The sequence below is a fragment of the Labrus mixtus genome, chromosome 14, assembly GCF_963584025.1.
Source record: "Labrus mixtus chromosome 14, fLabMix1.1, whole genome shotgun sequence".
In the NCBI taxonomy this organism is placed as follows: Eukaryota; Metazoa; Chordata; class Actinopteri; order Labriformes; family Labridae; genus Labrus; species Labrus mixtus.
Genome location: NC_083625.1, coordinates 10,597,386 through 10,621,204, shown reverse-complemented (window position 1 = coordinate 10,621,204; position 23,819 = coordinate 10,597,386). Strand labels below are relative to the sequence as shown.

The 23,819-nt window shown below is 39.1% G+C and overlaps 5 protein-coding genes across 7 annotated transcripts in view; 4 read left to right on the top strand and 1 right to left on the bottom strand.

The window, feature by feature from the left end:
* The window catches only part of rfc3 (replication factor C (activator 1) 3), a 238,275-nt gene that overhangs the window by 193,899 nt on the left and 20,557 nt on the right, over positions 1-23,819 (bottom strand). The window lies entirely within an intron of this gene.
* On the top strand, positions 2,681-5,247 carry ccna1 (cyclin A1). Its single transcript, XM_061054991.1, has 8 exons — positions 2,681-2,839; positions 2,953-3,172; positions 3,253-3,368; positions 3,500-3,726; positions 3,846-4,050; positions 4,170-4,283; positions 4,379-4,512; positions 4,669-5,247. Exons 1-8 carry the CDS (start codon positions 2,681-2,683, stop codon positions 4,718-4,720), a joined length of 1,227 nt encoding a protein of 408 aa, XP_060910974.1. The 3' UTR covers positions 4,721-5,247.
* Positions 5,375-14,890, top strand: sparta (spartin a). 2 transcript variants are annotated; one of them, XM_061054989.1, is made up of 8 exons: positions 5,375-5,519; positions 6,399-7,175; positions 10,035-10,229; positions 12,054-12,210; positions 12,451-12,645; positions 12,886-13,044; positions 13,226-13,316; positions 14,115-14,890. In XM_061054989.1, the coding sequence occupies exons 2-8, from the start codon at positions 6,420-6,422 to the stop codon at positions 14,377-14,379; spliced, it is 1,818 nt and encodes a 605-aa protein (XP_060910972.1). In that variant the 5' UTR covers positions 5,375-5,519; positions 6,399-6,419; the 3' UTR covers positions 14,380-14,890. The 2 variants fall into 2 exon arrangements, with proteins under 2 accessions (XP_060910972.1, XP_060910973.1); XM_061054990.1 differs by lacking the exon at positions 14,115-14,890 and adding an exon at positions 13,530-13,975.
* On the top strand, positions 15,005-21,684 carry ccdc169 (coiled-coil domain containing 169). Its single transcript, XM_061056308.1, has 8 exons — positions 15,005-15,204; positions 15,303-15,385; positions 15,545-15,655; positions 16,079-16,119; positions 17,271-17,369; positions 17,730-17,783; positions 18,266-18,342; positions 19,167-21,684. Exons 1-8 carry the CDS (start codon positions 15,005-15,007, stop codon positions 19,336-19,338), a joined length of 837 nt encoding a protein of 278 aa, XP_060912291.1. The 3' UTR covers positions 19,339-21,684.
* Positions 23,363-23,819, top strand: part of LOC132987982 (serine/threonine-protein kinase DCLK1-like) — a 49,109-nt gene continuing 48,652 nt past the window's right edge. Inside the window, exon 1 of one of the 2 annotated variants that reach the window (XM_061055029.1) lies at positions 23,363-23,643. The gene's annotated coding sequence lies outside the window, so the exon portion shown is untranslated. The remainder of the gene's footprint in view (positions 23,644-23,819) is intronic. The other variant, XM_061055030.1, reaches the window with a different exon arrangement.

Below are 23,819 nucleotides of genomic sequence, written 5' to 3'. Positions count from 1 at the left end.
TGGACAGACAGGTCTGATAGAGGAGCTGAGGCCTCCATTGTCAGGTCATTTACATTTTTGACAGTTTAGAAGGGAACGTCTCTCCGCGAGGGGGCGTGGCTTCAGCACATTCTATGGACACGCCCACAGCATCCCAGAGGAGAGAGAACAGCTGCATTTTTCATGATTTTGAAGCTTAATTTTATAAACTTAAAAAAAAATTTAGTTGCTGAAATTTGGCCTGGTGGTTAATAATACATTCTTCTTTTGTATAAAAAACTAAAAAACTTTTTTTTTTTTTTTTTTTTTGGTTTACAGGGACTTTAATGACTCTAATGATGTTGCAGGGTTTAATGCTGACAAATTCAAATTAGCAGATTAGAAAGGAGATCTAGATTTGCAGACAGTTTAATGAAATGTATAGTAAACAAGAGTTTGCTCTTCTTCTACTGATTCTAAGTACAAATCTCAGGTATATGTCTTGGAGTATAGCTCCTAGTAAACAGGAAACAGGGATAATAGAATATGTAAAACAAATAGGGTGAAACATATAAGATTTGTAATTCTGGACATTTGAGACATATTAAACATGTTTTTTTAAACATGTACTAAGGTCTTAAACACAGTCTGATAACTATTTTCTAATCCAGTGACAGAAAAGACACAAGAGCTTAAATGTAACTGTCATGCTCAATCATGGGTGAAGTGAAAAATCATACCTGTAATGCAGAAATTACTTTACTCTCAGCTCCATCTACTCTTTCTTTAAACTTAAGCCAGTCTCGCAAGTGTGACTCTGACATTCTTGCTCAACGACTAAGGTTCATTCATCATTATATGACAAGGTGACAAAAGCTCTTTTTGTTGGCTGTTCACCATCAATCACCACACCCAGAAATCTCAACGTTTTCAGGCTGTTGCTGAGAAAAACCCTGAACACTCATATATAAGAAAGCCTTCACTCACATTGTGAAGGTTAGCATAGAAGAGTTAGAAAAGGGGGGGGGGGGGGGGGGGGGGGGGGGGGGGGGGATTAATTTCAGATAAGTTAATAAAGTTAAAACATCTTGTGTTCTTTAAAAATTCTACTGAGGCTTTAAGATATTTTATTTGATAAGAGATTGATTTGTTCATTAACTGAAAAGCTTAACATTGGGGAAATCTAATCAAAATGTGCTCTACTTTAAAAATCAGTTAATTTTTTACCTCAATATTTTAGGATAGTTTAAAAAAAAATCATTACAGGGGTGTTATGTGCATAAGTTTCCTTTTTCCTAACCTTTTGGTAACAGTGATATTATGGTGTCAAAGCTATAGGCCAATTTACTTCATGGTGAGAAGCCCATTACGATTCAAAAACAGCTGCTGAGGTGGACTTTCTGTGCAAATACTGTGGTGCAAACCTGCTATTAAATCTCTTGTGAAACTAGAAATGTAATAACATAGGCCTACTCTGTCCATTTTTGTGCAAACCATGGAAAGTTTACGTGCTAGAAGTTTGAAACATATTACACAAGTACTTGAGACAGTCATTCTAAACCCCAATCAAAGCAGATCATTGACGTATTTAAATATTAATAGTAATAGTAGGCTAATAGAAAAACATTTGGATTGGAGTTGCGCACAGTTAGTGACGCACGACGCCCCAGGTCGTCAAATGTTGCGTCTGTGCACGTCACGGAAAGACGTTCTGAGGAAACAGCTGATTAGTTGACGACGAAACCTGAAGAAACGTTCCCGCAGGTCAGACATCCGACATCAAAAACAAGCTTTAACGCAGCAGAGGTCGCTGTTGGCTCAAAAACTACAAAAAGGATTTCAGCTTTCAATAACTCCGCCTAGGTCTTTACTGGAATGCTTCAATATTCGTAACATTAAACTAATAACTACGTGGATCCAGTTGATGGTGAGTTTGCAGCCAGCAGTCAACTCTTTTATAGGCTACTTGTAAAGCTAGAGGAAAACAGTGTCTGGCTCTATCTGTTCATCTCAGTTGGCAGCCTTGTTTTTAATCCCTCGTTTGTTTTAGCTTGTGTTTCTGTGATTGATGGATATTGCTCAATTCTTGTAACCATGGCAATGCTGTTTCAAATAGCCTACCTACGTTGCACCGCGAAAAGATGAAGAACATCAGGTTTTTCATGTTCTTTGCTGAACTTCATTTGATTACTAAATACTTTTTCATTTAGTGATGCATCGTTTTGTATTTTGCACCAGAGAAAAACAAAAAATGTCCTGTTAAATTAAGTTTAACTTTACATGATTTTTTGCAAAACATTAAATAATCTCAGCCTAAAAGGTGATGATTTGATTAACTTGTTTCTCTTATATGGGCAATGTGTAAAATTAACTGAGTGTTGATTTATTAAATCAAGCCATTTGCCTTATTTAATGATAAAAAAAAAAATAATTCAGCTTTATTCAGATGCTGCACTGTTGCGTTTTTTTTTTTAACTTTGCTATCATTCTTATTATCTTGCAACCCCTTAGCTGTATCTTGCAACCTCTTTATAGGTCCTGCCCACCATGTTGGAAACTAAAAAGTGCAACATAATGTGGTCCATCTTTCCGGTGTATGTGTGATGATTAATGTACCTCATCATTTCATGTTTTCATGAAGTGTTTCTGTTATTGTTCCTATTCTGTAAATCATATTGGCCACCATGTTTGGATTTTATCTTTGCCTTGTCATTGTTTGAAGATGAACTTCAGCTCGCATGCCCATTGTGGCAGTCGCACTAGCAAAGAAAATATCCCACATTCAATCAAGCCAGAAGTATCGCAGGTCCAGCGGCCCAAGCAGCGGACAGTGCTAGGTGTGCTGTCAGAAAATGAGCAGCGTTGTCGATCCCAAAGCCAGGTATGTAAATGACCGAGTTAAAGTGTATTGTTTGATTTGCAATCAATCTCCCCTCACATAAACGTAACATTTACTAAATGTGACAGTCATGCTGAGTTGGTTTTTCTCTACAGGGAAGTCAGTTCTCCAAGCACAGTTCAATCTCAGACGGCTCCCAGCTCACCTTTCTCGGCTGTCCCTCTAGTTCCAGCTTTGATGTGTATGTGGAAGAGGCCTGTGAAGTTGTCCTCGCAGCCTCTGGTCAAGAAGTTGTCTCAAACAGCTATTATGAGGATGCAGAGACTGCTGCACTGCAGAATGAAGGTGTGAGACTGCTCCTGGAACTGAGTTCAAGTGCGTTTGTTAAACATAAACACATCTTATATGTAATACTTTGTTGTGGTTCTTGACCAACATTTTCTTTCCTCTTACAGTTTCATGCCAGGATGTTTCTATGCAGTCTGAAAATGATAAATACCTGATGTCAGAGCAGGTGCTGTGTGTTTCCCAGTACGCTCAGGACATTCACTGGCACCTGAGGGAGAGTGAGGTGCAAAATAATCTAAACTATGAGCACTGAATTATTAGTTTCATATTACTGTTTATGGGCAACATTAAATGCATTGCCCTTGTAAGGATTTGCACAAGAAATACTTGACGATAATTTGTTTCTAACTCTAGATAAGGTTAAGGCCAAGGTCTGGCTACTTAGACAAACATCCAGAGATCACCATCAGCATGCGGGTCATCCTGGTGGACTGGCTGGCGGAAGTCGTAGAGGAATATCAGCTTCGTTCTGAGACTCTGCACCTCGCTGTCAACTATTTGGACCGCTTTCTCTCCTGCACGGCGTGTGTGAAGCGGGGCAAGCTTCAGCTGGTTGGCACAGCTGCATTAATGATTGCTGCGTAGGCAAATCTTTTTGTACATAAAATATAACAAGTTTACTGCCCAGGCAGTCCCCAAAATCGACACCAAAGCAATGTTTGGAGTGAAAACGAAAACCTGATATTGCTTAATCTTGCAGAAAGTACGAGGAGATCTCCCCTCCCGAGCTGAGTGAGTTTGTGTACACCACAGACAGCACCTACACTAAGAAGCAGCTGGTCCGGATGGAGCATGTTTTCCTCCGAGTGCTAGCTTTCAAGATGGCAGCACCCACTATAAACCAGTTCCTTCAGCTTTTCATGTCCATTCAGCCTCTGTGTGCCAACTCAGAGAATCTTGCACAGGTGAGCAAAATAAATGACAATCAGACTTTAAGTGTTTCTCCTCTACTTTTGATTTTACAGTAATCCAATGTCCTTTTAACATTACTGTAACAAACTACATGTTTTTTTTGTGATTTTAGTATTTAGCAGAATTAAGCCTGCTGGAAATTGATCCATTCCTACAGTACAACCAATCAACAGTGGCAGCTGCAGCGTACTGCCTAGGTATCTACACTATAAACAGATCTCTCTGGGTAAGTTTCCAGAACAATATCTTCGAGTAAGCGCAAACCTTTTGAAATGGAATAAGCCAAAATCTGACTTGGAATTATTTTTCTGCATATTTTAGCCTGATTCCTTACATTACTTTACCGGTTATACCATGGATGAAATTGTTCCTTGCCTGAATGAACTGCACAAGCTGTACATAAGTGCTGAGAGTCGCCCACAACAGGCCATCAGGGAAAAGTACAAGAGTTCAAAGTAAGGCATAGTTAATAGTTTTCATAAAAATTAATAATTTTACAAACAACTACTGTTGTTGGTTTTTAACGTTTTATGAATTTAATGATGAAGCCAGGACACAATTTCACTTTTCTAAATGCTCTATTATCTGGGTTTTTATGTCTCTATTCACAGGTATTGTCGTGTGTCATTGATCACTCCGCCTGCTGTTCTACCTTTCCTATGACTCACTGCCTCGCCCGTCCTCTGAAACTCCTGCCAGTCCATAATTAAATATGAGACAAAATATTATACTGCCAGTCCCATGAGGGCCATACTCCACTGCACACTTTAAAACCTTATTATTATTTAATCTTTTACAGCTTCTTCAAATACAATAAATTAATAAAAAAATCATGCATGAGTTTAGAATTTGAATCCAGGTGAACATGCAAGGTTTTACATTCTGGTAAGTGATTCAATGTAATTGTTTTATATATATTTTATTTAAAAAATACTTTTTTTCAGAATAATGCTGTCTTTAAAGTTTAAATCACAACATCCTCCATATTTGATAGTCTCTAATATATGCACAAAGTATTATAAAGTCATTTTTGTAAGCTTTGGGCTACCTGCATATTTGTATAACTTTTTCAGCCATAGGCCTATGTATTTGAGCGAAAGATAACACATTACAAAAGCAAGCGAGTTGAATGTTATATATTGCTGTTCCTATAAATAAAGTTTCGAACTCTTGATTTATAAACATTGTAACGTGTAGCCGGGGGTTTTATTTTGAAAACGTTGGCCGGAACCAGTGTAGTCACACCTTCACAGGTTTGACGCTCGTGAGTAGTTCCGCAGATTGTCAATGGCCCCTGCTGGTGGGAGTCCAACAGATTGAATTGGTAAGTGAAGTGAACTTATTTAATGAGAGAAGACGTTTCAACATCCACGACAGTACAGGGAAACTGTCTAAAATGAATACAAGGACTCTCTGAGACAACTTTTTTTTCCTTTTAGGTTAAATTAACATCCGTTTCAAGGTAAGTCAGATTTAACTTGAAACTTTATATTGATGTCCAACAGTCAGGCTTTGTATCTCTACAACTAACATGAACTGATACTTTATACTGAGGTAAAAATATTGAAATTCTCATTGTAATATGGTGAATAGGGACTTCTCATGACAGCTTCAACGCAGACATGTTGTTCAGGTTAAACCTGATGACAACATGTAGTAACAGCCAACAACAACAATAGAGATGCATTACAGAGATTTTTTCCATATTAGTTCATCTGCTCTGTCTTAATGTTAATGTATTTTTTCTACATAGGCCTATATAAATTGGTCTTGCTTTATGTAAAATTAATACACCTTGTTTATTTTGGTGACAGGTGTACCCTCACATATCCCTTTAATTTTGCAAATCTATACTTTCATCATTTTTATTTAAAAAAAAAAAAAAAAAAAAAAAAAACTGCCACCAGTGACTGCATTTTCTTCTACTAGTCCAACATATTCATGTTGTTGCTCATATTTCTCTGTGTTGTTCTCCTGTTTGTCACTCTGTATTGTGTCTTTTGATTATTTAATGTTACGTGACTGCTTGTATTTCAGATTTTTCCCTGCCAAGGTACTGGAAACTAAAATTTAGCTTTAAGCTAACTCTTTTCTTATACCTCATATATTAACTGAACAAGGTCCTTTTACAAATAAAGAAATACTAAATTTTTCATTTTATTACCCCTTCTTATTACAACTTTGTGTTTTTCTTTTAACCATTAGGCCAAAAAGAAACAAATTGAAGCAGGCCAATTACTCTAAACTGATTTTTTTTTTAAGTAAACAAAGACTAATCACAGTTACAAATTCATATTATATACTCTTAAATTCCTTCCTATGTCTTTTCTGTCCTTTCTAGTCTCTGTATCTTCTCATCAGCATGGCAGAGCCTGCTGAGCTGCTGCTCATCAGAGACCAGTATGAGTTGGCGTTTCAGTCTCTGAGCCGTGGCCTGGCAGCTGAAGAAGCCGGGAAAAAAATGGAGGCCCTGGAGTATTACAGGAAAGGTCACCAACACCTTACCCAAGGAGTGGAGATCCCCACTAGGGGGGCAAGGCAGCATGGAGCGACGTGGGACATGGCCAGACAGCTTCAGCAGAAGATGAGAAACACGCTGCAGACGGTCAACACCCACCTCTCTGACATGGAGACCTCTCAGCAAAAAACAGGATTACAGAGAGGCCATCTATTAAAGGATCTTCAGCCTCCCCAAAGCTCCCTACACCACCTCTACCCAAGACTACCTGCTACCAACCAGAATACAATCCCAACCCCTAGAACGCCCCCTCCCAGGCCTCCCTCCCCTGCTGTTCTGCACACATGCACAGTCCCTGCAGCCGTGCCAGGAACAACAGCCATGGCAAATACAGGGGAACAACCTCCGGCATATACACTGGCGCCAACAGCCGGCCATCGCAGCCTGGCTTGTGGTCCTGCTGGAGGGAGCCTCCAGACTGGAGCCACTGGAGGAAGAGATGGACATGAGCTGCTTTTAATCCATTCAGGGGTGCAGATGTTTTTCGTGGCACCAAATGGACAGGTCAGCTCCCTGTCTTATCCAGGCTTCCTTCGCATCATTACATTTGACAACCAGCAAAAGGATTTCACAGCAGGAAGGCCCTCAGCATTTATACATGTAAGTAAACAATATGTTTTAATAAGTATGTACGGTATGTGGGTGTTGTATGTCAGAAAATATTTTTTCCTGGGGTGTGTCCTAAAGACAATTATGTTTGAGCAGTGCACAAACTTTTTACATTCTATTCGACCAGTTCTAGAACTAACTGACTCATGAGGTTGATGTTGTATAAAGTTACTGATTACAAATGAAGCTGTCTTGATGTCTCCATATACATGTATCCTTTTTAACTTATTGAAGTCTTATGACAAAAAATGGAAACTGAAGTTCCCTTGTTGTTTCTGATCTATGTTTTCAACAGGGTTATATTATGACAAACAATGACCATTTTAATCAGCAATAAATCAGATGATTCTTTCACTTTATCACTTTATTGATTAGATGCTTGGTCTTTTAAAACTCAAAGAACAGTCCAAACACCTGTCACATTTCCCTAAAGCCAAAGGTGATGTTTTCAAATGTTTAACAGTCCATAACCAAACGAATAATCTGTTAGTTAGCATATAAAACAGGAAAATAAGATGAAAATCTTTGAATTTAATGAACCAGTTCATATTTGGCTTTTTTGTTGTACTATATTGGTTGCTTAAATTGATGTAATTGAGCTATGATTTGCATAATTGTAAAAATATTTAAGAAGTATTGCTCAGCCAGTGTTTAAGAAATCTATTTTTGTTGCTTAATGTACAATGTTTTAAGCACACTCAGATTAGAAATATTAATTTTTTTGTGAAAGTTTTCATATTACTTTGATGACACAATATCCCATACGAAAATAAAATATACTTAAATTCAAAATTTAGTTATGCCGTGTCATATTCATGTACGCACAATGTGTGTCGGTTGTTTTGAGTCAATAAAGAACTTGTGAAATAATTCAAATGTTTTATAGAACCTCTGCAGAGCTCATATTGCTTTTCTTTGTACTGCAGTGAAACCCATGACTCTGTGCTCGCTCCACACCAGGCTGGTGGGCGGCTTGCTTGTGTTCTGGTCCTGCTTTGTTTTCCAGTAACACAATGGTCCCATTATGAGATGACTCTGCGCTTCTGTTGTGCCGCTGGTCAGTGTCCGGCACCCTCAAAGGGTCACTCTGTCAGGTGGCATACCAGTGGCGGGATGTACCTATTTTACAGCACCTGATATTAGTGGTGGGCGATATAACGATCTTAGATCGTGAAGGATTTTAACTTGCTGACGATCTGCCAAAGCAGGGAGATCGTAGAACCGGGCTAATGTGTTTATTCTATCATGCTGCAGTTTATGCTCTTACACAGACACGTCTCTCTCCCTCCTTTTTTGCTCCGCAGCGGTGAAAACGAAAACGAAACTTAAAAGTAAAGTCCGCAAAAACAACTCCATCCCGGTTATATCCAAATGTTCTGATATTTTCTCAAACCGACACGGCGTGAGCAACAGTTAAGTTATTTGCATAGTTTGCACAGTTAAGATTACATCTCAGATAGCGACACAAGAAACCTTTTAACGAGCCGGAGAGACGTAAACAGTCTGCAGAGAGTCAGACAGAGCGGAGCTCAGACAGACAGTGATGGGAGACATAACCCATCGAGCAGCAGGCAGGTGAGAGTGAGTAACCATGGTGACTGTCTGTCTGTCAATCAACAATGTCCCGCCCCCTCTATGAATTAAACTCTTATGTCAGTAAAACTTACTTTGATTATGTGTCACAGAATGAACACATTCTGTATTATGTTTGATTATATATAAACTAAACTAAAGTTAGTCCAATGATGTCATAAAAAACAACAAAAAAGGCTGCAGAGCCTGTATGAAGCTACAGCTGTAGGAACTCTGCAGGGCTAAAATAGAACAGAAACACAAGAACTCGAAGTCTACATGTTTTTAAATGAATGCATCACTGCGTGAAAATGTTCCTGATGAACATAAAAAGAGGACACATAGGCTAACTAAATCATAATTTCAAAGCGGTGAGGAAAACCTTCAAATTGTGCATAAATATTGATCGAATTGAGGGAAAGACATTTCTGGTGCTAAAATGTTCTGGGTGAGACCTCCAGACCTCCTACAAAGATGTTTTTCAAATAGACTAAACTTGTCAGCGCAGTTTTTGTGCATTTAAAAACATGATACAGGGAAATAAGTTTGGTTGAACTGGTCAGTAACTTACAAATTTGTCTAAAGATCCTCTACCTGATATAGGATTTTTCATGATGATTGTTATTTGAATATTCAAGGGGAAATAGTCACTTTTATGTGGACTGGGCTCTGATGGTACACCTAAATGATAATGCATAGCTACTTATTTGAAGAATAATGAACATTAGGTGCATTTTGATCAATTTAGTGCACACCCTCATCTTCTCAGTTATGACATTAGGCTTAAAGCCTGTAACATGTCTTTGAGAACCGAGAGGTGTAGACATGGGTCATAGGCTGGGGTTGACAAGCAAGCGAGTGACTTAAGACTTCACAAAACCAACTTTTGACATATATACAAAATAATTGGGAAGACAGTGCATCTCATTTCAGGTATCTATCATACTTGCTTATAAAAGTGGGCATGAAGTATTTTTTATAGAATTATTTTTGGGGTTTTTATTCAAAAAGGAAAGTAGATTCAGAGAGTTTAGTAGAGTCAATGAGTCAGTGAGAGTGGGGAGTGACCTGCAGGAAAGGAGCCACAGGCTGCCTGCTTTGAGAACAACCTCTGTACATGGGGCTCACAAACAAATCGCTTATCCAACCAGCGCCCCTTGAAGTGTATTCTGGTTGTTTACATTTAAACCAACTACACCTGGCAATCAGTTAACATAATACAGGTAATGATCAGCTCTTAACACATGTATTTATTTTAGATCTGTCTTTGTGTTTTAGGTGTGTGACTGGCTGTACCCGCTGACAACAGACACCCCAGTCCTTCTGGCTAATTCTGGGATCTACATGTTCCCTGACTGTCTGTCCGAGTCTCCAGGGTCCTACGTGGGTTTAGTGTTGTCCTCTGAACTGCCAACTGCTGACAGAGAGATGTTCCAGGACATGCTGTCGCAGCTGGCTGACCTCAGAATCCAGGTGGGCTTTTACCAAAAATGTAGGGAAAATGTATGGATGGGCAAGGATATGGATGGAGTTAACAACATGAACAATATGCAGAGTTTTTTTTTTTGCTATTTTAGAGATGTAGGGATATGAACAAACTCTGATTTGAAAACTAAGAAGGTCTTGTCAGCTTAGGTGGGTGAAGCGAAATTTGCTTTGAGTAGAGATTGATAGTGGGTTGTTGTCAGGCTTTGTTTGGGCTGAGCACTTAAGTTTCATTCTCTGAGCATTAACAGGAGAGGCAGTTGACGCGTGTCACACCCTCTGTTGATTGCAAGCTGAAAATCAACCAGGGGCGGGATTTAGTGGAACTGCCAGCAGAACAATCTCTGATTTGAAAACTAGGAAGGTCATAAGAGATCAAAGAGCAGGGCTGAGGGCAGCAGAGAGAAAATGGCATAAATCCAAACAGTCCGCTGACCTCAATGACTACAAGCAAAGACTAATTTTCCTCCAGCCTGAAAACGGCCAAGACAGCATATTATCAGAACAAGATATGCAAGGCCACAGATACAAGAAAAATGTTTTCTGCTTTTAACTCACTGCTTCAACCACCTCCTCCTCCACCCTCCGATCTGTTCACACCAGATATGTTTGCCTCATATTTTACAAGGTTGCACATCAGTCCCCAGTTTTCTGAGCCTGACCAACTCAGCCCAAAGGCACCAACCCAAAGTGCCTAACTCGAGTCATTCTCCTCTCTAACTGAGGACGAAGTCTCTAAGCTTGTGCTAGACTCTCGGCCCACCACCTGTCCTCTAGACCCAATACCATCAAGCCTCCTGTAGACCATTTCCTCTCCACTTAATGCTGCACCTAAGCATATCATCAACTCCTCTCTGTAACTGGTGTGTTCCCCACTGGATTCAAGCAAGCTCGGGTCACCCCTCTGCTCAAAAAACCCACACTCAACCCTGCCCAGGTTGAAAAACTACAGACCGGTTTCTCTTCTGTCTCTGAGTTTCTGTCCAGAAACAATTTGCTTGACCCAAATTAGTGAGGCTTTAAGCGGGGCCACTCTACAAAAACTGCACTACTGTCAGTAACAGAATTGCTACGAGCTGCCAGAGCTGCGGGTCAGTCCTCAGTTCTATTACTGCTAGACCTGTCTGCTGCCTTGTCTGCCTACCTGTCTGACACAGTTAACTGAACTATCTGAACTTGGCATCTCAGGATCTGCCCTCTGCTGGTTCGTGTCCTACTTCCCGGGCGATCTTTTAGAGTGTCTTGGAAGGGAGACGTGTCCAAAGCGCACAGCTTATCCACAGAGATACCCCAAGGTTCAGTGCTTGGTCCCCTTCTCTTCTCCATATACAAGAGCTCACTTGGTTCAATAATCCGCTCTCATAGCTTTTCATACCGCTGCTATGCTAATGATACCCAGCTCTTCCTGTCATTACCACCAGACAATGTTACAGTTGCTGCAAGAATCTTGTCATGCCTTGCTGATATCTCTAAATGGATGAATGAACGCTACCTTCAACTCAACCTTCCAAAGACTGAGCTCCTTGTCATCCCAGCCAGTCCCTCTATGCAACCACAGATCAATATCCAGCTTGGTACAACCAAACTCATGCCCACAAAGTCTGCCCGGAACCTGGGTGTCATGATTGATTACCAGATATTTGGATAAAAACATCTGCTAAGTGAATTGTAGAATTGTAGAAGTGGCTTAGAGGAATGAATGTTACCTGTTTGGGTTCACATTTAAAAAAAAGCATTTTTCTTCATATCCCTTCTATTATCAATGTCATAAATATAAATGATCAGCATATGAATTAATGGATTTTCTTCCAGGGTCCAGAGGGGTCGGGGTCACAAGTTATCAACCTGAGTGAGAAAATCCCCCTTGGTACCCCAAAAGATGATCAAACAGTGCTGAGCGTGCCCGCAGGGGAGAAGGGAAAACTACTTCCTGGATGGAGTGAGAAGATGGCACAAGGAATCTTGTCAGGTGTGTTTTTAAGCAATGGTCTTCAAAAATTATGAGGCAAACATCATTACTGGCTTTTACTCTATTTACCAAACATGACCACTAGAGGGCATTGTTCACCTTTGCTGCAATGTCTTCTGAACATGGGTGAAGGAAGTTTTTGTCTAACCACCTTTGCACTTTCCTGCAATAGATATTTTGTATAAGACATACTTAGTTTTGCCAATAAAAATGTATCACTCAACATTTTTCTGTCTTAAGGCGCTACAAAGTTGAGTGTAGGGTTTGTTAAAGGAGCAGAGGCAACTGGAAGGGCCATTCATAAAGGAGCAGCCAAGATCCGGGACCACATCACTCCTGAGGACACTCCTACAGAGGTCAGCCCCCGTGTCACCAAAAGTCTTCAGGTGGCTAAAACGGCCAGCGGGGGCGCTGTTCGGGTCAGCCAATTCATGGGTAAGGACTCCAATTTATGCCATAAGAAGTCTTACCATGGATAAATCATAATCCTACAAACAAACAGAGTTCTGTGTCAAGGCACTTTGGAGAAATGATAATGAAATCATAAACTTCTATTGAATGTTAAACAACCACACATAAGAAAACTTAAAATAAAAAAGCTAATTGATTTCTGTGCTTTTAAGTGGCAAGGCTATGCACCTATATGTATACTTGTGCATGTGTGTGTATTCACAGTTGATGGAGTCAGTGCAGTGGCAGGACATGTGGCAGAGAAGATGGCACCACATGTGAAGAAACATGGTGCTAAACTCGTCCCAGAGTCTATGAAGAGTAAAGATGGCCGCCCTTCCAACTTGGATGGAGCCAAGTTAGTGGCAGTCAGCAGTGTACAAGGTAAAAAGGATGATTCCAGGTTATGCACGTAGTCGGATTTATTTATATACCCTTGAAAATTGTCTTATCTAACATAAAACCCCCGAACAGGCATGAATTGGCTTTTCAATGTTTGCTTAAAGATGGAGGATTCAAGTATTTATAGATGACTTCGATTTTTTAAAATTTGCATCCCCACCAGGTTTCTCTACTATTTGGACTAGTCTGGAGACCGGAGCAAAGCTTATTGGCAAAAGCGTTACAGCAGAGACTGTCAATATTGTGACATATAAGTAAGTCTAAACATTCCCCATTATTTCTTCTTTGTTAAATTACATACATTTCTTGATCATTTATAGACTATTGTAGATCTTTTTTCTAGCCTGTTTCTGCATCTGCTTGGTCACAAACTGTAGAACACTGGATAAGAAACATGTTCTTCTGTTACCTTCTCTTTTGCTTTCTTCTTGGTACGTTGGGAAACTGATCTGCTTATTTCTTTTCAGATTCAAGGGCTTAGAGAAACTATTAAAAATGTCCAGGAACATATGACGGCACACTGGGGAGTAAAGGCAAAGACTTTTGAACTAACATTTCACTCTGCATTATTTACAGACTTTTAATTAACCAAGATCAAGTCAGAAAAGAACTCAATAAGACAAATGCCAAATCTAATGGAGCAGCTTACACATAATTCTATTATAATGTTGTTTTCATAAAACTGACTTTTTTTAAATTTAATTTTTAAGTGAACTTTTAAGTATGAGTTTTGGGTTCTTTTTTGACTAGGTGTATTTAAAGCCTCTGTTTTGTGTTTGATTTTCTGAGTTGGTCTGTAGGTCTGTAAACCAAAGCTAAATATCTGCTTGTGTTGGGTGGTGCTGCTCTTGCTGTTCAGACTATCTGTACCCTCCTTTTCTGGTTTGTTACTAATAAAACTACTTAAAAATAAGATATGGACAATGTGTTGTGATGTTTTTGATGCAAATCAAAACACAAACTCACATTGAACTGGAATTAAAATGTTGTGCACAAATATATTTTCAACACCAAAACACTACTCCCTAACTGCAGTATTATTTGTGGTGAAGGTATGGTAATGATGCAGGTGCAGCCACAGGCACTGGTCTCAAGTCAGCGATCAATGTTGGTGTTACTGCGCACAACATCGACAATCTGGGAATTAAAGCCATCCTGAAGACCGCAGGCAAGCAGACTGCCAAGGCCATGGTGAAAAGCCCAGGTGAAAAGCCAGGAGACATTGAGATGAAGGAGGCCCAGAAAAGAGAACATCAGCCAGAGAAGAATACAGAGGAATTAAAGAAAGAAGAGGACGAGAAGAAAAAAAAATGTTAAAATAATTTAAAACTTGGAGTAAGTCTGAGTCAGAATTACATTTTTATTCTTTTTTTAAAGTTATTAATGTCTCTAGGTCAAGGTAACAGGGCAACAATACTTAAATTCTGAAACTACAGTACTTGTTTTTGTGGTAGTATTTTAACCTGTCATAGCTACTGAAATGTATTTTAGTCAATTTTCTGTGCTTGTTTTCATTTAGATTCATAGCTTTAACAGTAAAAGGTTAACGTGTTGATTCTACACATGCATTGGAATGCATAGATGGGTTTGAAAATGGCCATAATGTAAAATAAAACAAATGCAGTACATAAAGAAATGTTAATACCACATTTTAACTACTATTATAAATACCTTTTTTTTTACAAGGAATGTTTAATGAAAGTTAGCCTAATTCGGAGATGAAGTTATATTTCATGCTAATAAAGCGTGAAATGAGCTTTATCAAATGGCTTGAAATGTACATCATAGCTGTGTCCCATTCCAGCGACCGCAGTATGTAGTAATGTATACATTTATTTATTTGTATTATAATAAATAATAAATAAATTATATTACGGGTTTTACTCGTGTGTTGAATATTTCACCGAGGTAGAGATCAAATTTCTTGTATCCGTCCGTCCGTATGGTCCGTCCAGCCACTAAAATGTTCCGTTACGTGCGAAAACGCCCTAACAAAACCGGAAACAGGGGTCTCCATAGAAACCCGGAGGACCAAACATTTCTTCAGAGTCAGTTTTTCAGAAACATGACAGGAGACAGCGACTACAGCAAGTACGACTTGACTCGCTTGCAGGAAGAACTTGAGCAGGAGAGAGAAATGAAGTAAGTTTTTTTGGGGAGTGAATTAAGTTCAAAGTTATCAGGGAAGAGAAATTGTTTTTTTTTGTTTTTTTGCGCAGTAAAACCTTCTGTGTTTGTAGAGAAATGCTGGAAGACTCCGTGTCTGATTTACGGAATACCATGTTTGAACTACAAGAAAGACTGCACAGTGTTGATGGGGAAGGTAAATTAGATTATATTTTGACATTATAAAAGCTTTAGTTTAAGCTTACTGGAATTGACTAGCCCAGGTACTGTTCAGTCAGAGTGTAATGTGCCCTGCCCTTAATGTTACTGGCTTGGCTGTGACTCTTCTACAATTGTCCCCCCCCTCATACAACAGGAAATGAGTGGAAGACAAGGTATGAGACTCAAATAGAGTTAAATGGACAGTTGGAAAGACAAATGTCACTGATTCATGAGAGACTGGAGGACCTACGAGGAAACCCCATGGGTAAGTTCACCAGCCATTATTGCCTTTTGAAGGGATATGGAAAATATATGATTGAATTTGTAAACCAAAAACAGGCTTTTCAAAAGAGTAAATAACTCAGTAAGGATAGTTTTCTTCACACTAAGCGTGTTGACATTGCAAAACTCTTTCAGGACGCTCAAGATTTAAGAAATGGAAATTTAGTTAATTAAAACAGGGCTAATTCATGAGCTAATTTGATTGTCTATGACTATGTCCTCATTTAAGAGATGCAGGATGAATAGTGTTAATACATTTGAACAGGTGCTGTCTGGCAGAAATGCCCCATAGTCAACTCAAGTGCATGATACCAAAGTTAACAAACATCCCTTAAATGCACCACTCGCTAAGACTTTTTAAGCATTTTACTGCATGCACACATAATGTATATATATTTTTTTACAGATCGATTGGCCTCCATCCGCTCTTATGATGACATGCCTGTGGTAAGTAAAGACATATTGATATTCTCTGAAGCTTTTTCATGACTTGTGTTGTTGTATAAGAGTTATTAGGTTGTTGTTTTTTTACCCAAGTGCAGAATAAAGTTAATACAGTAATAGAGAAGCTATACCAGCAGAGTGAGCCAGAGTCACAATGTAAGCAGAGAAAGGAGGCAGGACAGAGAGGATTGTAACGCCAGCTGCTCTTCATCCTCTGGTTGATGCAGGCTGAATAAACCAGAGTTTAATCACAGCACTGTAATCACAGGATTACAAACCATGGGAGAGTAATGCACACTAATTACAATACACACACACACATACACATGAATGCACACCACTCACTGATTGTTGCACGCCACAGTCAGTATATGAGTGTGTCTGCTTGCCTTAGGCACAACTAACAGATGCTCATGCGTGTATCAGAAAGACTGTGGACTGAAGATCTATGGAAAACCATGAACAGGACTGTTTGAAGAATGTAGATCATTTCAGATAGAGACAACAAAGAAATAGATCATCGGTTAGCGTTGGTGTTAGTATACAGTAGCTCTGTCTACTCGAGCTATTAGATAACATAACTGATACTTTTACATGGCATGCATTGGGTTTGTAAATAGCATAATATACTATGCTGTGATGCTGTGATAATATGCAGATTTAATGCAATCAATAATGTATTAAGCCACATTAAAATTAATGTATTCATTTGATATTAAACTGTCAAGCATCAGGTTGATTCTGAATTTTGAGTCATACGTCTGAAAGTTTAAACACATTATTTATTAGTCCATAGTTGCTTATTTATTTTATTTAATTTAATTTTTTTTGGGGGGGGGCACATGAAGAAGGAATAATCTCTTTCAACCCAGAAAACTGTATTGCTCTGCTTTGTGCTAAAAACCTCATGTAACTTTTCCATGTCCCAGCTGTAATGTGTTTTTCCCCATTATTGAATTATGTATGAGACTAATCCATTTTTGTGCTCAGGTTTTCTGCAGTAACTATTCTGTTATTGTTTGATCCTTGTAGATAGGACTTTGTTATTCGAGTACAAACTGATTTGTAATTATACATTACCAGTACAACATGTTCACTCTAGGTGGCCTCTTTTGTTATCACTTTGGCTAATCAATTGAAACACTTTGCGGCAGGAGACACTGAAGCAGCGACTGAAGATCCTGACTGAAGAGAAGTCTGACCTCCAGAGTCAGCTGATGGACTGTCATCTGCAAATTGAACAGGAGGGAAAGGTGTTCAAATGTTGTAGTTCAGAGCAAAAAGCACTTTTGGTTTTTGCCATAACAGCTTTTATGATAACAGTCACTGCTTTCCATTTAGTCCTGCTTTCTGCTAAGACAAAAATGATATGCTCTTAGTTTAGCCACTTGGTTCTTTGTTTATTGTTTTCTCCACAACAAACAGCGAGATATTCGCTGAAAAAAGGTTAAGCATTCAGCATGTGGAATCAGTAATCTATGGTTTAACCAGTGGCTCATTAACACTGAGGACCTCTTTAAATATGCTCAGGCAGAAAACTTATAACAAGCACTGCACCTGTGAGAAGAGAGAAAATGTGACGGTGTTGTCTTCTGTTTCATATTCTCTTTCAGGCATTTCACAAAACTAATGATGAGAGGCGGGCATACCTTTCAGAAATTGCTAAGGTAAGCTTCTCTTTTCATCCATGTCAACAAAAGAGCTACAGGCAAGTCTAACAAGTAGCTCTGGAACCAAACCTACTCAATACAACTCACTGAGTAGTATGTTTATGCCTCACTGAGCAGTACTGTAGCTGTCATGTCCAAGTGCTACAAAATCCCATTACAGTGTAGAGAGCAGACTTATGCAGCTTCTCTCTTTCAGGCCTAGTTACGAATTCTCATTCATCCTCTAATGCTGCTCTATTATATAATAGGTGAGTCAAGGACGTTCTGCTTTCTGCTGCAACCACACTGGTTCCTGCAGGGCTGAAGCTGCCAGAAAACTCAAACTCGATTTGTCTATCAACATTAAATCATTACATTTGAAGCAGGTTTTGAGAGCCTCTGGTCTGCTGTAAACACACAAAAGCATAGTCATGGATACAGCTAAACAAACTGTCTCTAGTGCACTCTTTGAAATTACTCTGAATTGCCCACTTCCACAGCTGTCCTCCACCCTTGATGTCCAAAGAAGACAGTACTCCCACCAGCCACAGAGGGCACCAGAGAGCAAACAGAATAGGTGAGGGAACCCTTTCAGATGATGAAAACAGTAACAGGAACTGTGTAATGAATAAACTAGAGCCCAAAAAAATGACTGAAAAAACACACACCAAGATTCACTTAGCTAACATTCTAGCTAACTCTTTCTTTAGTTTGATTATTTGATTTATTAATAGTGCAAAGCATGCAAATGTGAAATAAATGCTGCCATTTGCAGTATTTGAAGTATAAGAGATTCCACTGGCAAGTCACAATCAAACGCACTCATACTAATGACCTTCAGTACTTAAATAAGATGCATGATTATGAGCCATTTATAATATTACCCTCCATATAAACATGATGTTACAGCTTTGAAGAAAACGTTAAGTTTGGCTTTATCGTTAATGTTAGTACTGTAACATTTCATGGAGGGGGCATCACTTAATGATGACTTTAATGCTACCACAAATGCAGTCCAACCAATGGGAACAGTTTCTGTAAAAGACTTTAGATAAGGGCACATGTCAGATGAGCAAATAAACACTTAGTGACTTAAATTAGTCAACGTATTTAGCTCTTTACTTACATTTAGGCCTACTATGTGACATTATATCGATCTAATCTTGGAATATTTGCATTAATCAATTTGTTTTTGAATCCATAATTCTGTGCTGATTTGTAACAAATAAACAATTTCATGTTCTTGACAGATTAACTCGGATTAATAAAGTAATAAATTCTGAGATTGATCCTCTTTGACTATTATTGGATTATTTCAGCTGTCTGAAGCCCTTTTAATTGAAAACATTTTGTATCCACAGCTTTGGTCTGTTTTACTAACTATATTTTCTGATGGCATAGAGTGAAGCAGGCCAGCAGGATGGAAGAGGCTAAATCTAAGAAAGGAAAAGAGAGAGGAGAAGATGGAGGAGGCGTGCGTTTGACAGGAGGCGGTGTTAGTGGAGCAACAGTAGAGAGAAGAGAAGAGAAGAAATTCCAAAAGGGAAGCAGGTTACCAACAGTCAAATCCTAGCTGATACAGAAACCAGATCCAAAGTCTGGGGTTATAGGAGTATGATAAAATGTAAAAAGAATCAATGTTACTCAGTACTTGTTATGTGGATTGTTGAAAAATTGCTATATACTTGTATTTTTAGTTTCCTCAAAGCTTTTTTTCTATGTGGGCAGATCGCCCACATAGAAAAAAAGTTGCTATAGTCATAAGTCAGTGTTTATTTCACAATTTCTGGCAAATACAGTCTCACACTGATTTCATGATATACAAATGTACATTTATTATACCACCTGGCATTTTCTCCCTGTCCTGTTTGAAAAGGACGAGTGGCTAAAAGAGGAAATGTTTAAGGGGGAGGAATATGACAGGCTTTGAGTGAGCTAGGTCACCTCGTAAAGTGCCAGAACCCTGCTGAGTCTGACATTTCTACTGTCACTGCAATTTTCTTTTCCAAAGCACCTCCTACGACTTGTATTTCGTAAGCAGCCCCCACGTACACCACTCGCAACCGGTCACCCCCATCCCACCCACTGACCGCCTTTACAAACGTAGGTGTGTTAAAAGTGCAGCCATATGGGATAAAGTAGTGAAAAGGAAAATTACCAGAAGCTGTTTCATTTGTGTATGTGGAGAAGTGTGGAGGATGATTTGCTGATCTTATCACGCAATAATTGGAACAATATCTCGTCGTATTAGAATAGCCAATCATGTCCAGTCAGTTTTCATTGTTCTAACTTCCACCCTTAGCTCTCTCTTCCTTTTCAACTCACTGGTCTGCAAGGACAGTGAAGTCATATTAATGAGCTCAGGGATTGTGACCTAAAATTGGGTTAAGAGACAAAGAGGTTACAGGCAGATAATTATTCATGAAGGAATATACACATTACCTGTTCTCCAGCTTCATGTCCAAGATTGGCAGGAAATTGTATTGTAGTGACAGGGAATCTGGCCTTTAACGAAAAGGGCAGAGATCAAGCCCTGGTGTCAGTAAGCATCAAGCCAGCTGAACTGTCCTTTAGTATGACACTGGATGCTCAACCACTTCCACTTTGCCTTCGGACTAAATCTTTGCATGAAATAAAAGAAAGTAAGAATTTTGGACATCTGGATTCATAATAATTGGCTGCTAGCCATTATATTCCACCAAACAGATGGAAACAGTCTTTCTTAGGCCAAAGAAGTAAGATTGTACTTGGAAAAATGGATATAAGGACATTTTATCATCACTTCTCAACGCTCTGTTATGAGATTTATAACATTTATATTTTACGATCTTACAGGTATACTTATTAAACTTTCCATTCATTCAATAAAACACCTAAGAAAATCATGTCATCATCAGTCAGAACTCCCTAATTTCCAGCTAACAAAGACGTGGTCTTGTTTTGAAGTACTGACCTGCTATCTAAAACCAAACACCTATGTGAATTCAGTTTTAGAGTGCACTTTCCCTTTACAGCTCCACCCATTTTTATATGGTTTTCTGACACAGTGTAAACCCTTGCATGTGCTGCTTCAGCGACAGGTTATTTGTCTTTGATTAATGACTTAATTTAAAGATGGCCAGTCCATGTTGCCTCATGAGAAAGTTAGTACATTTACAGCACACCACACTATCCTTCTTTCTTCTACCTCTCCTGTCTTTATTCTGTTTTTTTGTGCACAAGCTCGTATTTGTAAATCTCACAGCATCCTACCCGCACAGCCACAGAGCAACCAACCAGATGTCTAGTGTTGACAGGTGCAACACGGTGACAAATCACTACAGCATCTGTCAAACACCATGAATCACACTATTGCTGCCTGCTCATGCTTACTCAGTTATTTCTTCTCTCTGTACTCACTATATGAATATGTTGAAAACCACATGTGTACGTTTAACTGCTTATTTTTGTGTGTAAGAGACCCGTAGCATGTGCATGTGAATGACCTGTCAGTCAACCTCAATGATTTCTTGGCTCCAGATTTTGATACTGTATGGTATCAAAGACATGATGGAAAGAATTTCATTGTATGCATCTTTCAACACTCAGTGGGTCTTTAAATTATTTTCTTGGCAGTGAATAAAGACATTAATAATTTGTGAGATTTGTCACAATATGAAGATCATTCCCATCTATCCACATCTTAATTATCTTCTGTTTTTTAATTTTGTTATAGACTTCACAGTAATGCATTAGCAGAGATGTGCTACATTGCTCTTTTACATGTGTTTTTGTGAAGCATCGTTTCAGTACATTGTTGCAAAGACATGCTGAGGGAAAGTCTTGGTATAAAAAAGTAATCTCTCTTATTTCTTTATGAAGGATAATTGGTCATAAAACGGTAGATCCACATTTAATGTGCTCTGTTTAGTTCTACAAATAAAAAGGACTTGTAAAAACACTTAAAAGCCTTTGTTTTCATTGTCAAACTCTTTATATACAAGTAAATTAGATCTCAGCAAATTGCTTGGTCATGCTTCCAGAGCAAAGATGACCTCTATGAAGAATTGCAACCATTTATTTTCTCTTGGAAATGCTATATCCAATCCTATATCATTCTGATGTTATAATAGCCACATTGAGTTTGCCAGCTGCAAATAAGGGTTCAAATGAACTGCTCTATACTGCATGCTTGATTACTTATAAAGTTGAAATAGCTATACTATACAGAGTTACACTCAAGATTGGATCTGCTTTATCCTCTCAAATGTTGTATATATTTGCAGAAATGCTTACATTTATTTACGTTTATAGCAACAGTTATTTGAACAGCTGGACTTCTATATCAGATATATGAAAGTGTGAATTCTTAGGCATCGAGAAAGAAAAGAGATCGTTGGCCTGATTTTAAGTCCTTCACTTTGTCCTCCATCTTTCTTGCCCTGGTCTGAAGACACATTCCCCCAAATGAGCCCTGTTTTCTCTGGACTAATTTAGACACGCACACCTTTTCAGCCCTGAGCTTGTGACGCACTCTGGCTGTTTGTGTGTCTCTTCCCAAAATAGAAAACATCTGTGTGATGGATAATGTTTTTATATCTATCTGTCACTGCCAAACATCCTGGTGCATTCATGTTTATACAGTCCAAGATGCCCAGCATAATAGATGCATTCCCATATGACCATTATTGTCGGATATATTCAGGGGATAGATAGAATGGTTGGATTGACGATATTTGACCCCTTAAAAGAGGCACTAACCTAACAAATGTTAAAACATTAACGCCAACAGAACACAATAACAGAAGAATGGTATTTTAAATGCAATGTTCATTATCCCTGGCATAGCTAATTGCTTGCTAACACATGATGGGGTTGGGTGGTCTCTGGAGTCAACAATGTATATCAGTGGTCTGTATCTCTGCGAGAGAGACTATTTTCTGTAGTCACAAAACAAACACACTATTTAGTTGCTAGGAAAATTAATCAGTGTTATGATAAGAAGAAAGCAGCATCCTCTCAAAACTCAACATGTAGTCCCTGTTGAATGTTCATACAAGGGATGAAATGGGTTACAACAATCATACTTGTCACGCTGCATTTACATCATTAGCTGCATTGCATAGTTTGAATCCCATAGTTTGGGATTAAGCTACACCAAGGACCCTCTGTGCGTTACATAACATCTCACGTGCACATTTTCTTAGGGTTTGCCATAATACTGCTCTTTGTTTATAGCCAAGGTTTATACAGAGGGAGTCGCCTGCACACTCCAAAACAAAGCACACTTTTTATCATAATTATCCAAATTCAGGAACATATGTACAAATGAAATAAAGTGACCTCGTATTGATAATTTACTTCATTAATATTATGGCTTTATTGGAAAAGATGTTCAATTTTTATAAAAACGTGAGAACCCCCCCAGACAACTCGTGGTTTGGGGTCTGTGGTGGGGTGTGGGGTGTGGGGGGCAGGACCAGCAGCATCCCCTGCACGGGTGGCAAACGTGGGTTTGCATCGTAATGAGGGGTGGGGGCGCTGAATGAACATCACGACAGAGTGACGTGGAGAAGAAGGAACGGCGAAGGAGGAGGAGGAGGGTGAAAAGAGAATGGGAGGGGAAGCAGCTGGTCCCTACTTCACTTCCAATCCGGGCTCTGCTCCTTGCTCACACACACAGACACGCGCACGGACACACATAGGCTACTGGTTGCGGAGCACATCAACCGGACAACAAAGGGTAGCTACACGCAGGGGGGGCTCACTGCAGCCAGGACAGGATTACAGCATTCAGTGCCAGCGACAAGCTTACTGAACTCTTTTCCTTTTCTACTCGGAAATAAAGCGTCAGTCAGACTGGAGGTGACCGTCAAAGAAGCGTTAATCGCTCGCGTGGGTAAGCCTGTCAATGTGCTTTTAATTGTCTGATTTAAAAACAGATAAAGAGGGGTTTTTTTTTCACCATCGTCACTAAAAACACACTAGAAACTAACATTTGTCATTGACATTTCAGTCCTAGTTTAAGTGGTATTTTAATTGCTTTATGGTCTCATTTTGTTATGGGAAGTCCCA

Bases quoted from the DNA above. Each gene is read 5' to 3' on its own strand.
- ccna1 (XM_061054991.1), top strand. From the start codon at position 2,681: ATGAACTTCAGCTCGCATGCCCATTGTGGCAGTCGCACTAGCAAAGAA. The intron at 3,173-3,252 runs GTGCGTTTGTTA...TTCCTCTTACAG, and splicing joins GCTCCTGGAACTGAGTTCAA to TTTCATGCCAGGATGTTTCT. The intron at 3,727-3,845 runs GTAGGCAAATCT...TTAATCTTGCAG, and splicing joins GCTGCATTAATGATTGCTGC to AAAGTACGAGGAGATCTCCC.
- sparta (XM_061054989.1), top strand. From the start codon at position 6,420: ATGGCAGAGCCTGCTGAGCTGCTGCTCATCAGAGACCAGTATGAGTTG. The intron at 7,176-10,034 runs GTAAGTAAACAA...TTTGTGTTTTAG, and splicing joins GGCCCTCAGCATTTATACAT to GTGTGTGACTGGCTGTACCC. The intron at 12,646-12,885 runs GTAAGGACTCCA...GTGTATTCACAG, and splicing joins TCGGGTCAGCCAATTCATGG to TTGATGGAGTCAGTGCAGTG.
- ccdc169 (XM_061056308.1), top strand. From the start codon at position 15,005: ATGGTCCGTCCAGCCACTAAAATGTTCCGTTACGTGCGAAAACGCCCT. The intron at 15,205-15,302 runs GTAAGTTTTTTT...CTGTGTTTGTAG, and splicing joins GAGCAGGAGAGAGAAATGAA to AGAAATGCTGGAAGACTCCG. The intron at 17,784-18,265 runs GTAAGCTTCTCT...CCACTTCCACAG, and splicing joins ACCTTTCAGAAATTGCTAAG to CTGTCCTCCACCCTTGATGT.